At 34.1% G+C, this 13,376-nt stretch overlaps 1 protein-coding gene across 1 annotated transcript in view; it reads right to left on the reverse strand.

The window, feature by feature from the left end:
* The window catches only part of MCPH1 (microcephalin 1), a 129,494-nt gene that overhangs the window by 86,254 nt on the left and 29,864 nt on the right, over positions 1 to 13,376 (reverse strand). The window contains exons 10-11 of the mRNA XM_015621623.1: positions 6,537 to 6,574; positions 3,352 to 3,514 (exon numbers count right to left, since the gene is read on the reverse strand). Of these exons, the coding sequence (XP_015477109.1) occupies positions 3,352 to 3,514; positions 6,537 to 6,574 (201 nt within the window). The remainder of the gene's footprint in view (positions 1 to 3,351; positions 3,515 to 6,536; positions 6,575 to 13,376) is intronic.

Below are 13,376 nucleotides of genomic sequence, written 5' to 3' on the forward strand. Positions count from 1 at the left end.
ATAAATTTTAGGGTGGTACCTCTGTATAGTTTTTATAACTACTTTTAACAATTTACACTAAAAATATCAAAGCCCCTTAGCTTAAAACTTATAGCTGCATGTATTTATTGAATGTAAAAGAAACTTGTTAATGTTATTTCTCTTAATCATAATATAAATCTACTTTAACTGAACCGAGGAAATTGTAACTGAATAAAATTCATAGAGACATACAACATTAGAAAAAATTCTTCATAAATAAACTTGAGCAGGAACAGATGTGCTGTGCTCTATTACATATACATCACGTCCTTATAATACCAAAATTATGTTTGTATCAAAAGTAGCTGGAAAACAACTGAAATAGATTAAAATATAAACCCAAAAGATTAGTTATGATTAAGTAATCCTATTTCATTTTCCAGGCCAATTCTACAGCAATGACCTTTATCAACCCTTGTAGTATTTACAGAATTTTGTTTAGAAATGTAATTTGTTTGTCTTAACAAAAGATGAATTAATGCTTGTCTATCATGGTTCTGGAATTGAGTACAAAGGCATCATATCTACTTTCCTAGATAAAAAGAAAATTGGATAGTGAGTTCATGAACAGGTCCTGCAGTAAATAATTAGGTCACCATTCACTAAAACATTCAGTTTTCATGAAAACAAAGACAAGAGCTTTCCATTCCAAGTCACTGAAAGTTTGCTTCTGACTGGCAATTTTTCAACCAATTTTATTTTCAAAGCAACACCAAAAAATTCTTCAGATTCATGCAAAAAAGTTATGATTTGCAATACTATTCTTAGCTGAAATACTTCAGAATGTGTGTTTCTGTTGAGAAGAAAGAGCTATCTAGAAGTTTTCAATTGTGCAGTTACAAAAGAGCTCAATGGGTCTGAAAACACCCTATTTGATTAGTTATTATTTAAGATCTCTCACCTATCCAGCTAGCACACTGAATGATCATATGGTATCTGTACTTGAATAATTCATCTTGAAAGTGTAAATGGAGAGCTATGAAGATTAAATGTCTGATGGTAAATTTGGTAGTTCTCCAGCATCCATCTTTAAAAATAACATTTTAAGTTTTTCTTAGGAAAAAAAAACCACTTCAGCATAAATTATGTCCACATTACAAATCAAAAGGCAGTGGTAAATAGCTTCTTCAAATGCTGATAAACATCTTCCAAAAGAAATCATCATTGCTTAGAAGTAATACCATGTTTATAAGGTACTGAAATTTTTTTCCAGATTGATTATTTTAATTATCCAATTTGAACTATTTTATCAGTAAAAATACTAATGGTAGGATTGATTACATTTAAAGGATTCAGTTATGTAGCATCAATAAAAGGAGAAAATTATTTTCCACTGAATTCCTCATTCTGGCAAGGTAAGGCTTCAGTTTTCTCTTCTCTAGTTAACCAGTTTGGGTAAAAAGATGGCAAAAGTATGCTATTGACACAATATCAAATAAGACAATAATGCTCTTATATTATATGATTCAATGACTTAACCAGGTGAAGAAATATTTTTTTAAAAAAAGTTCAAAGCACTGTTTTATTTCCGCTAAACAAACAAACAAATAAATAAATAAATAAACAGAGGGAATACACATTTATGGGCAAAGTTAGACCCAGTCTCTGTGAATGAGATAAGCACAGTTCTAAAAATATTTAAAACAGCAATCTTTCAGATAAGCAGATACTAAAAGATCAAACAAACTTTTGATTTGAAGATATGAAGTTTGTCTCTAGTTCTTTCTCATGTGCCTCTCCTAGTAACTCCAGAATTTTGTCTAAATAGCAGCTTAATAAAATGAGTGAAAACAGCATCAGGATTTGATCCAATAACATCTACAGCGACAAACTAATACTTGGAACAATTTCATTCAACTTATTGGTATTATATGAGGGATATAGATGATCCCATGAGGAGTCTACAAAGTAGACCATAAGACAGGAGGACAACATTTTCAATCAATACTGGTCTGTGAAGAGCACAGGCAGATATTTTCACCATGCCTTCGTTCACAGAAGTGCAAGGCATCAAATGGGCAATGAAATTCTAGGACGGCACTTGCAGGAATACTAATTATCCAATACTGCCTCATGTACAAAAACAGGAATCTATTTTGTAGTACTTATCTGTATCTCTAGCTATCTTAGCTGTTTTTTAAAGCTTTTTCTCAAGGAAGAATGCATCTTTCATGTTTGAGCACCCTGTTATGAAAAAGTAACTTGTGACAATTATGTTGTGACTTGTTTAAAGCTCCATACAAAGCTAAGTGTGGGACAGATAATTCAGCGTATTCAACTAATAGATGCAAGGAATCCTATAGAAGGCTGGCATGAGTCTGTGGAGATGTTCTTCTCCAAACCCTCTGCTCAAGTATGTTCCTCTTAATGCAGCCAAGGATGCTATTACTCTTCTTTTGCCAAAAAGGCACATTACTGGATGCTAAAGGTGACCAAAGATGCAAAGCCTCTGTTTCAAAGGAAATTAATCACAAAGAACTTCTGAAAAACCTGCAGTCTATCACAGCAACATCAGATAACTGCATATATAGCATATATAGGACAAGCTCCATACTGGTGAGTGCCAGACATCTTGAAAAAAAAAAGGCAGCAGTTTATTTTCTGCCCAACAAGTAAATTTTCAAGTATTCGTAAGAAAGAGGAAACAAAGAAATTTAGTTATTCAATAACCCTTTTCTGTATAAGATGAAGAGATATTTCCATAAAAATTTCAACATCTATGCTTTATAGCTCTGGAAGCATGAGGAAAGCTGAGAAACTCTCATCTGCAATGTTAGATTGAGTGGTTAATCTTTATTATTACAGTGAGCAGTTGAGATGGTTTAAGCCTGGGCTGACAGATAAGTTCCCCACCCAGTCACTACTATTTCTATTTGACATTTTTCCCACTTGCAGTGAAATATCCAAGAATTTCCCTTCATTTTTACTAATTTTTACACAATACATGTTTCAGAACATAACATAAATATATCAGGACATAAAAAGTTCAATCTGAATAATGTTGGCTAATGTTGAGCAGAAATTAATCTGTCCAAAAATAATGTATGGGACATGAGTTTCTCATCCATGAGATCAGTCCTTGGACTTTCCTAAAATAGATAATGGGATACAATACAGGAACACTTTGGTTAAAGTAAGCACTGAAAAACTCTAACAAACTAACAGATCTTCACAAAGACAAATTTCATCTAACTGAACTAACTCTAAGTAAGTCTGAATAAGTTAAAATTGGCATTATTGCATGTAATGTGGGCACAAACATGATTGGTATTTCACCTATACAAACTAAATTTAATTAATTGTTTAGTAAAGTTAAAAAGCATTTCTTACCCATTCATAAGAAACAATCCAACAGCCACGAGCAATTCCCAGCATAACATTCAAGGTACGACGAGGACTCCCAGTAACTACATGACTTGTTGTTTCACACACTTCATTTGAGAACAAAAAGTCTCCAAGTTTATTCACAATCTGCATTACTGTATTTTGCTTCCTAAAAAGAAGAAAAGGTAAAAAATCCCATGCAATATTGAATGGAGGAAGGCAGAATTACAAAAGCATATACGCACAACACAAATTAATTCAAATTCACCTCATTTCTTTCCCCACTAAACATTTTTTATCCTTTTCTCACTAAGGCTTCTACCCACTTGCTAGCCCTAAATTCATTAGCCTCTTCAGAGTCCAAACAGACCCTTTTACATTATCACAAAATCACATCTACTTGCACATCAAAGCCCTTTAGCCCCTCACATCTATCTTTTAAATAAAAGCTTTTGAGAGCACAATTATCTATTAAGTTGTTTGTGCCCAACACAACAGAGCCTAAATCTTGGTTTCTTTTGTAGTACTATAACAATTATTACCAAGAAATGTAAATATTTAGACACAGCACATTTAACAGTTTTTCATTAGGAAACATGAGATTTTCAGCATCTGAATAATGCTGTGTCTAAATCTAGAGAGAAGTCATAAAGTTCTGTCTGGCTTTCTACCTACACATCTATGCCAATGTTTCAATTATAAATTCACATATCTTTAAATACAATTATAATGAAATATATATAAAATTAGATCTAAAGTCCAGAATGGCCATCCATAACTGGAATTCTAATTCTGAATTTCTAATTTGAGCTCTCTATATAGCCACACAGGAGCACATAAATATATAATTATGAAAAAAGGAAGATCTTGGTATCACTAGAGAAAAGTTGTTGCATGATAATAATTTACTGCTTTTATTAATGATTACTTTACAATTATAAATGATCCTTAAATATCTGTAAATGAAAGCAAAATTCTGGTGGCCTCTCTGCTCCTCACACTAACTTGGAAATGTCCATGCAGCACAAGGCACAACCTTGAACACAGTCACACCTACCACAGTGGTGATCCTTTAAGGCAGAACTTGTGAGTTAATCACACACACAATGCAAGTGCACTCAGAGCATCTCCAGAAGCCTCTGGGGTTGCTTTGTTCTCACTACATTTAACTCCACAGAAAGGAAGTCTCTTAAAACTCCCAAAATATCCCAGCTAAAACAAACACTACTTAGCAGAATCCAAATGAAACTGCAAAACAAATTCTTACAAAAATTGGAGCAATCTGTTTTTCAAGAAGTTTATTACAAAAAAATTTATAGTGAAAGCAGTGCAGCAAATTAATCTCATAATAAAATCAAAAGGTGATATTGTATGTTGAGATACTTAAAAAAAATCCTATGATTAACCCTCTCTCCAGTATGAATTCTGGCCTTGGCTATATAGCTTTGATTGTTACTAGAATTCTTAGTATTCCCTTTTCATTTTATGAGCTTTAGCTTGATATAGCCTACAAGTGAATGTTTTTGCAACATTGCAACCCATATGGGCTGGCCTTGCCCAGACTGCATATGCTCCATGCTTTAAGTGAACCTTTTCTAAGTTCTTCCTGTGTCTATACAAAATTCCTTACAAGGAGAAGTAAAAATTCTGTTCTACAAGTCTTGAATCGAAGACATCTTACAAACTGCATATGAAACTTACCAGTTTCTACTTGAGGTAGCTGCAAAAAATTGGTGGATGAAAATTTACAGCAAAAAATCACTGAATTTTTAAATCAGAAAATTAGCTGTGTGGCTGTGAATCAGTGAGCAGCATCTAATATCACTGCAAAACCCAATGCCATGAAACCATTGGATTTATGCACCTTAAAATGTACATTCTACTGAACCACTTTTGAGGCTATAGTTACTGGGTAGTAGAATTGGATTTTGACCACAGGGTTGTGTTTTGGAGGAGTGTTTTCTGTTCTTTTGTTGTTTCAGAAGGAGTCATTTTCCCTTCACCCACTTACATGCAGATGAATGCCTACAATTCCAGTCAGCCAAAAGCAGTCTTGATGGTAAGGTTCCGAAGAAAAGCAATTGTTATCCCCCCAACAATTTAATTTAATGAAACAGTAATTGGGTAGTGGGGAAGTCAACATATAAGAACATGAAAGAAACAATATATCAATGACCTCTTTAAAAACAAAATAAATTCCCCAGCTCAGCCAGTATTTGTTCTCCTGTTTCAGGCAGACCACAGCCTCTGTTTTCCCCTTCTATCTGCACTGTAGTGATGATCTTTACCTCCTCCACAGTGATTCTGCATTGTGCATGACTTTTATAGTTCTGGTGTTACTTGCATCCAGGCACATCAAATAGAAGAACAATATTAATTCCATTTAATGTTTCTGACATATATAAGTACACTTGTTAACAGCTATTGAAAACCTTTCACAAAAACTTCTGAAAGCATAGCCACTAAGTGCTGTTTCTGAGTATATATTTCCATGTAACTGTCAACATTTAGCTACATCAAACCTGAAACAGATTTTTGGGTAGTATAAATATCTGGACTTCTGAAAAAGAATTCAAAAACTGTAAGCAAGTGTAGTATAAAATATGGAATCATGTTTTTGTTGGATGTTCCTTACACTTTAAGACTTTTAAGAGAATGATAAGAGCATGCCAGAAAATTATTAACTCTCCCCCAAAATATGCAGTGGCAGCTGCTTCTGATGTTTTGAAACTAAGTCACTAAAAAGCCTACAACTGATATTTATTCTGCAACTATTCGTATGAAATAAAACATTTAAAACTGATGTTTCAGATTATGACTTTTTAAATAGAAATAATTAAAATGTACGGCAAAAAGGCTGTGCTGGGCTGAACCATTTACTACATACAACTATTTACATTTCCTTCAGAAAAATTCAAAACTTGCTTAAAATTTTACTTTTATTGCTCTGAAGCCCTTTTGAATTCACCTATGGATCTACTTCAGTCTCCACCACAGCAACAAAGACATACATATACAGTGCAAATAACAACTACATATACATGTATGAACAAGTTTATAGCTAGAATACAGAATGAAATAAAGTGAAGAATCCAAAGTTAAGTTTTACTTTCTGTAGGCATAAAAAAAAAATATCAACATTGAAATTTAAATGGTGGGCTGACTAAATAGTCAAAATGGTTAATACTTACTCAGAAGACATACTTGTCATAACTAGTGTCCTTGTTGGCTAGAGACATGAAAGAAACAAGAAAACATCAAAAATCTGGAAAAAAGCATTTGAAAAAAACTCCTTAAATTAGAAAATGTTATGTTAAAATGTTATGTTCACAACTATAATATCACCTGGGAAAGAGGCTGTACTAATTAACACATATACTAGAAATACTAAACTTTGATTACGTGGAAGGAAGGAAAACCCTTCAATCATGTTTTATGTCACAGCAAATGATACAGAAGACAGGAATGTAAGCTTTTTTTAGAAAAAACAAAATGCAAAGGATTTCTAACCTGAGATGCCACAGAAATAAAAACAATACTGGTCTACTGACTTTTCATCAGATGGAAAGGAAAAGGAAGCTTACCCACAACAAAGAAAACCTATAATTTAAAATTCCAGTTTCTTCCAAAAGAAAGGTAGAAACTGGCTAGGACACATCAGAAACAAGAAATATAATTTTAATTATTTTGGTTTTATTTTGATAGTGTATTTTTGGGGGTTCTTGGCACATTTTCAGTATTTTATGTCAAGGTTAAACAAACATTCTTTCATTCTTCAGTATTTTCTACTGAATAAAAGTTGTGCAAGTAATATCACACACAGGGTATACTCAAAGAATACAGCAATACTCAAATCAGCTATTCTGAGACACCTTAAAAAGCACCCCTACCTTCTGCAATACTCCCCATAGCTTACGTGAGAAGCAGGAATGTTTGCCCCATATGGACTTCAAATAAGCTTGGGAAGAATTATTATTACAGAGGTCAGAAGAGGAGGAAGTTCATCACCATTGACCATGAAAGCCTCCAGTATGCACAAAGGTTGGAGAGAACATGAATTTTAGCAGTATCAGAGAAATATATAACTACATAGAATATGGTCTATGTCAAAAAACATATGTAAGAAGAGATTTTGATCATCTTAGCTAAGAATTACTTGTAGCTATAAAAACACACATAAATATATATACACACAAACATTTTAATCCTGTAGAAAAAGCAGACACTCAATTTTATACAACGATTTCAAAAAACTATTTCTAATTTTCAAAATCATTATATGAATTTAAATTATTTATCCATATAGCTACTGCTCCATATGAAATACTAACTTCCACTTCTGCCACCAAACACATTACCACAACCACAAGTAGTAAGCTCCCGAAGTCTCTACTAAAATTCAGTTTCTTTTGAGTAATGTGCTGAGTTAAGAGTACAAAAATATTTTGAACTGGGAGCACAGGCAAAAAAAATATTCCAGGGCAACTAATTTTACCCAGCAATGAATCAAAGAACAGAAGATAGAAATCTGATGCAATTCCTTCTGACCTCTGTTATCAACACAGAACAGTTCTCTATCCAAGTAATCTTTCACATTTAAGGAAAGAGTTGGAATTACCTGTGTAGACTATTAGACTAATAGAATGTAGACTAGTAATGCACACCATGACTGTTCATTATATGAACACTCTTTGCATAGAGCACAATTTAGATACCATTGACAAATTAGATTAAAGATAACACAAGTAGAAGTCATTTCAACATACATATGGTAATTTCATTCTGTGGTTGTGTACATTTAAAAACCACAAAATCCAGATACTATTTATATCATAAGAAGTAACATAATGCAGCATATTTAATAATTTTTAAAATTCATGATAAACATGCACTCAGAACACACTATGTAAGCTCTACAATACTTCAAACTGACTATGTATACACTGTGAAAATATAAACCCAAATAACAATAAAACAGAACCAAAATTCAAAAGAAAAAAAGGATAAAACTTTTGCATTGAAATATTTGAAAGAAATTCGATGCAGTATTTTTGGAAATACAAGTTTCCAAACTCTAACTTGTTGCCAGCAATACTTACTGATGATGTCTTATTCTACTGCTAGCCTGACAACTGAAAAGAATATACACTTATCTTGATCAAATTTAGTTCTATTCTTAGACAAAAGAATTTCTACTGCATTACTTCCAACTCCAAACAAGCAGTCACATTTAATTGCTCTTGGAAGTTCCAACTTGATTCTACACTGAAGTTTTATATGTAAAAAATTTGTGTAAAAATAATGACACTGCAACGATATACATCAAATATATCTATCATAACATGAATATATTAGTATTAAGTTACATACATTCAAAATTTGAGAATAAGTACTGAAAGAAGATTTCTAGTAACACACTGAGTAAGGGTTCTGTGGCAAAAGCACTGCACATTACTGCACAGGGTAGGTCAGATGATTAAAATCAGATGTGAAGCCACATTATTATGAGTATATGCCTCATACTGTCTTACTACACATTGCAGGATCTCCATAAACTCATGAGCATTAAAGGATTCTGGAATGGAGCAACCTAGGAAGGCAAAAGACAGGGCTTAAAAACAAGGTTTTGCTTTGCCCTGTCTAGTCTTTCTGGGTGGAAAAACTCATCTATATCAAATGTGTATGTTTCAGCACAGTCATGATATTCTCCTAGACTACCTGAAGGCAGGCCTCATTGCCATCACACTCAAGCTCCTTGGGTAAAAGTCTGGAGTTAAATCCACACAGAGCAATTATACTAGGTTCTTGAGAGTAGTATTAGCTCTAAAGTAGATTCTCTTGTGTCAGTTCAGAAAAACATCCTTCCTTGCAATTTTTTTTATAAATGTTATTGAAGTGTTACTAATCACACTACTATTTTTGCCAAACTTGAGTTAAAAAGAAGCCATACTATAAACCAAGGCCAGTGCAGCTTGAGATCCTGCAGCTGCTTCTTCAGCTTCAGAGCAGAAATTTTAACAGTCCCTTAATACCTTCCTATAGGTAAGTAAAAATACTGGATCCACACAAATCAGGAAATCTACAGCCTGTCCTGACCTTACCCTGCAAGGTCAGCTTTTGAATTGTAGCTTTTATGCTACAACACATCATGTACATGACGCAGTGAGTATTCTGAACAAATGTCTTGTCAGTGTACTTAGAAATGGTTCAAAGACTCAAGAATGCAGAAGGGTACACACAAAATGTAAAAATGGCAAATAAATTTAATTTCTTCCAGGCCATTATTTCATTTGCATTCAGAACTGCATATTTTTGCAAGTTAAAGGTCATTTGCTAAGCAGACAATATTTTGTTTTATTGCTTCAGTAAGACAAGCAGCTCTCTTTAATTACAGTTACCAAGTGGAAAACTTAGCCAAACTATGTTCTAATTTTCAGTTCTACATTTTTCAAGTTAATTGCTTTCTCCCCCACCCCCTACTTTGCAATTTTTCTTCTGTGCTTTTTTGTGTCTGTTTTATTTTACGTTACTTTTATTGAAAAAAAAAAGTTAGCATTTTCTTTTCTGACCAGCAAAAAGACATCTGGTGAGCATCATTATGAGTTCTAATGCATGTTTTTAGCAGGATTATTATTAATAAAACACTGGAAAAGGTGGTATTAAGTTAACTGTCCTTTTTATTTACCATTAATCTCTGAGTCCTGAAGAATTGTATACCCATACTCTGAATCAGAGCACACACTTCTTTCTGAATTATTTTTGAGGTCTGCAATACAGACTTCATTATAAATGACAGCTTCAGCTTTCCATTATCTATTTCTTAGAAGTACAGTTGCATTAAGTATTTCTTTAGTGTCTGCCAACAACAAGGTTTTTCAAAGTCATCTGAAATAAAGAACATTCATTTCAGTAGCTAGAAGGAAACAGTATTTGTAAATCTCCCCAGTGCTTAAAAGTGATACCTCCTATATGTTAACCGATCTACAGCACAAAAGAGGTATCCAACCTCAAAATGTGTTCTTTCTCTCGTCTAAGTTTGAGCTGATGTTTCTTGGAGATGAAGAAGAAAAAAGCTGGAAGAAAAAAGCCCTGTTTTGTACAAGCTGCTTTTCAAGAAGGTGAATTCAAACTTTGCTTTGTTAAGCATGTCATGAGTTCTTTTTTGTAAGTGACAAATGAATGAAAATGAGACCATAAAATGTTTTTCCAAATTAGTTCTCATGAATAAAGTGTATTCATGCAAATAATTAATTTGATAGGAATAGGTTTAGATTTGTCACTGATTAAATTCCAGCCTATCTATATTAGATCTCATTTTGTCTTTGTATCAAAACCCCAGGTCTCAAATATTTTTCAAGAAATTATTTCAAGTAAAGTACTTTTAAATTGTGTATTACTTAGTCCCAGTGGTCCTCTTGTGCCTTAGAGTTGACTGAAGTTCTAAAAGAAATAAGTCTCAGAGTAGTCTCAAACTCAGATACAAGTTTTAGTGGAGTGAAAGAAGATCTTCAACTTCAGGACTCAACAAGATACCCTAGGTGGTTTGGCCAATATACAAGGGATAAAGAACTTTTGGAGGGTGGGAGGCAGGTAGGAAAAAACCAGTGCATGCATGAGCAAAAAAAAGTTTAAGGGAGAGTATATTATACTATCTGTTTTATAATCTTCAAATCCCTTTCTTATCTGGCTATTGTACATCCATTATATGCTTTTGTAATTGGCTTAGTACATTCATACTCGATTTTGATCTTCACAACTGCATTTAAGAAGCAATAATCTTCAGTCTTATTAGTATATGAACCAAAAGACAGATCTGTAGGTAGCATAGAAATATTAATCAGGTTAATTTCACTCTGCTTGTATTTAAGAAGCATCTGAGGTTGCAATGCAAGATGTAACCAGGACTATGTGTTATTCTATTACCATCTGTTAAAACTAGGTTGAGACAATGTTCTTTATCTCTTCCAGGACCCATCCTCCCTCCAGGGGGGATCTCTTCTGTTAATGGGCCATTGAGTCTCACTGCATGACTGATAAAATTCCATCTTCCCATTGTGAGATGCTCCACCCAGGGGGAGGAGCCAAGCATTCCTATCTGGATATAATCTGAGGCTTAGAACACCACAGTCAGACTTTTTCCACTAGATTCCCAAAAAAACCCAGACCGTTCTGTATCACCACAACCTTCAAAAGAAAACTACACCCTTCTACAAAACCACTGCTTCAACAAAACCACGTCTGCCACTCCAAGAAAACTGTGGCCAGCACTTAATCAAGCTGTTACCAACAACTTGACCAAGAGGGTGTCAAGCTGTATTCAGACTCTGTCAGTATTTTTTGTACTATTGCATTTTATTTTAATTTTCCTATTAAATTGTAGGCTTTTTATTTATACATATTAGTAACAAACTGTTATTCCTACTTCCATATCTTTGCCTGAAAGCCCCTTAACTTCAAAAATTATTATTATTATAATAATTCAGAAGGAAACGATTTACATTTTCCATTTCAAGAGAGGCTCCAGCCTTCCTTAGCAAACACCCATTTTTTTAAAACCAAGACAAGAAGATTGCAATGAGGACCCAAAACTTTTAGGCTGTTTTTAGAAATAATTTATTAGTATTACATTAATTTTTTTCAAGTAATTGTGGCTCATAGCTGAAAATAATTGGTAATTTTAATGAATGATTACTATTCAGTACTTTTAAACAGCAATTATTCAAAACTGTTATTTACTTTCTGGCTGGCCTTTCTCTTATCAGTCCTTTGATACTGATATTTTTCAAGTTTCCTCTGGCTGCTAAAGTGAATTTCAACTGTAATTTCCTCACCAAACATATACCTCTGCTTTGGTCCTAGAAAGATGTGAAAAAATGAGCCTATCCAAACCAAATCCAGTACTGTCATGTGGGAAGATGAAAAAATAAACTAGTCTGTTAGAAGACAGAAAGATTATGTGACAGGTGCCTGGGCATCATTTTTCCTTCACTGCCAAATACAAGAAAATAATGAGAAATACTGTAATTGAAGACATAGGAACCCCTAGAACTTCTGTTGCAAGATAAAAGCAAGAATAGCTTCGGACTTTTCAGGCTAGCAGTGTCAGAGTTCACAACTTCCTGACAATTTTTGGTTTTCCACATGCAACCAATCATAGCTAACAACTATATTTAAGAAAAATAAAAAATTCCAACCACAGGGATTCAAAACTGTAGCAAGGGATAGATTTCCCAGCATTCCGCAACTTTGAAGGACAGGTTTACCTATCATTAGCAAAACGAGTGGGATTTATTTTTTTTTATTAGGATAGACAAAAAATTAAGGGGAGAGGAGGTGCTCCTTCCCAATTGTTCAACTGCAAGCAAAAAACTTCCCCGTCAATCAGCATGACATTATTATTATCATTTCTACAAGCACAGGCAGTAGCGATTCTTATTCCAAAAGGAAGCCCGAGCCTTTCCAACAGGTACAATTAGGGATTGACTCACTGGTCAGCATCACTCAGGAAAAGCAGCAGTCACGTTCTTAACTATCTTACTAGGAAAATCTCATGTCTTTACCTTATTATGTGAAACCTGAGGAAATCACAAAACCATAGAATATCCTTAGTTGGAATGCACCCACAAGAATCATCAAAGTCCAACCCCTGGCCCAGCACAGGACACCCTAAGAGTCACACTGGACACTAAGAGTCACACACACTGTGTGCCTGAGTGTTTTAACACTCCTTGAACTCTGTCAGGCTTGGTCACACTGTGACCACTGCCCTGGGGAGCCTGTTCCAGCACGTGACCATCACCTGGGTGAAGAACCTTTTTCTAGTATCAGAAAGAGACACCAGGATTACCAGTGAGACAGAAATGTACCTCAAGATGTGGAATGCTCAGGGGAGGAGAAGGCTACTTTATAGTTCAGATTCTAACATGATTAGATTCTAAGATGAAAGCTTAGGTGAAGGAAGGGTACTTGTTCACCCCAAAAAAGTCACAAGGCAGAAAAAAGAAGGAACAGGGCTATCATGGAGTAACACT

This window comes from Parus major, chromosome 3, assembly GCF_001522545.3.
Source record: "Parus major isolate Abel chromosome 3, Parus_major1.1, whole genome shotgun sequence".
NCBI lineage: Eukaryota > Metazoa > Chordata > Aves > Passeriformes > Paridae > Parus > Parus major.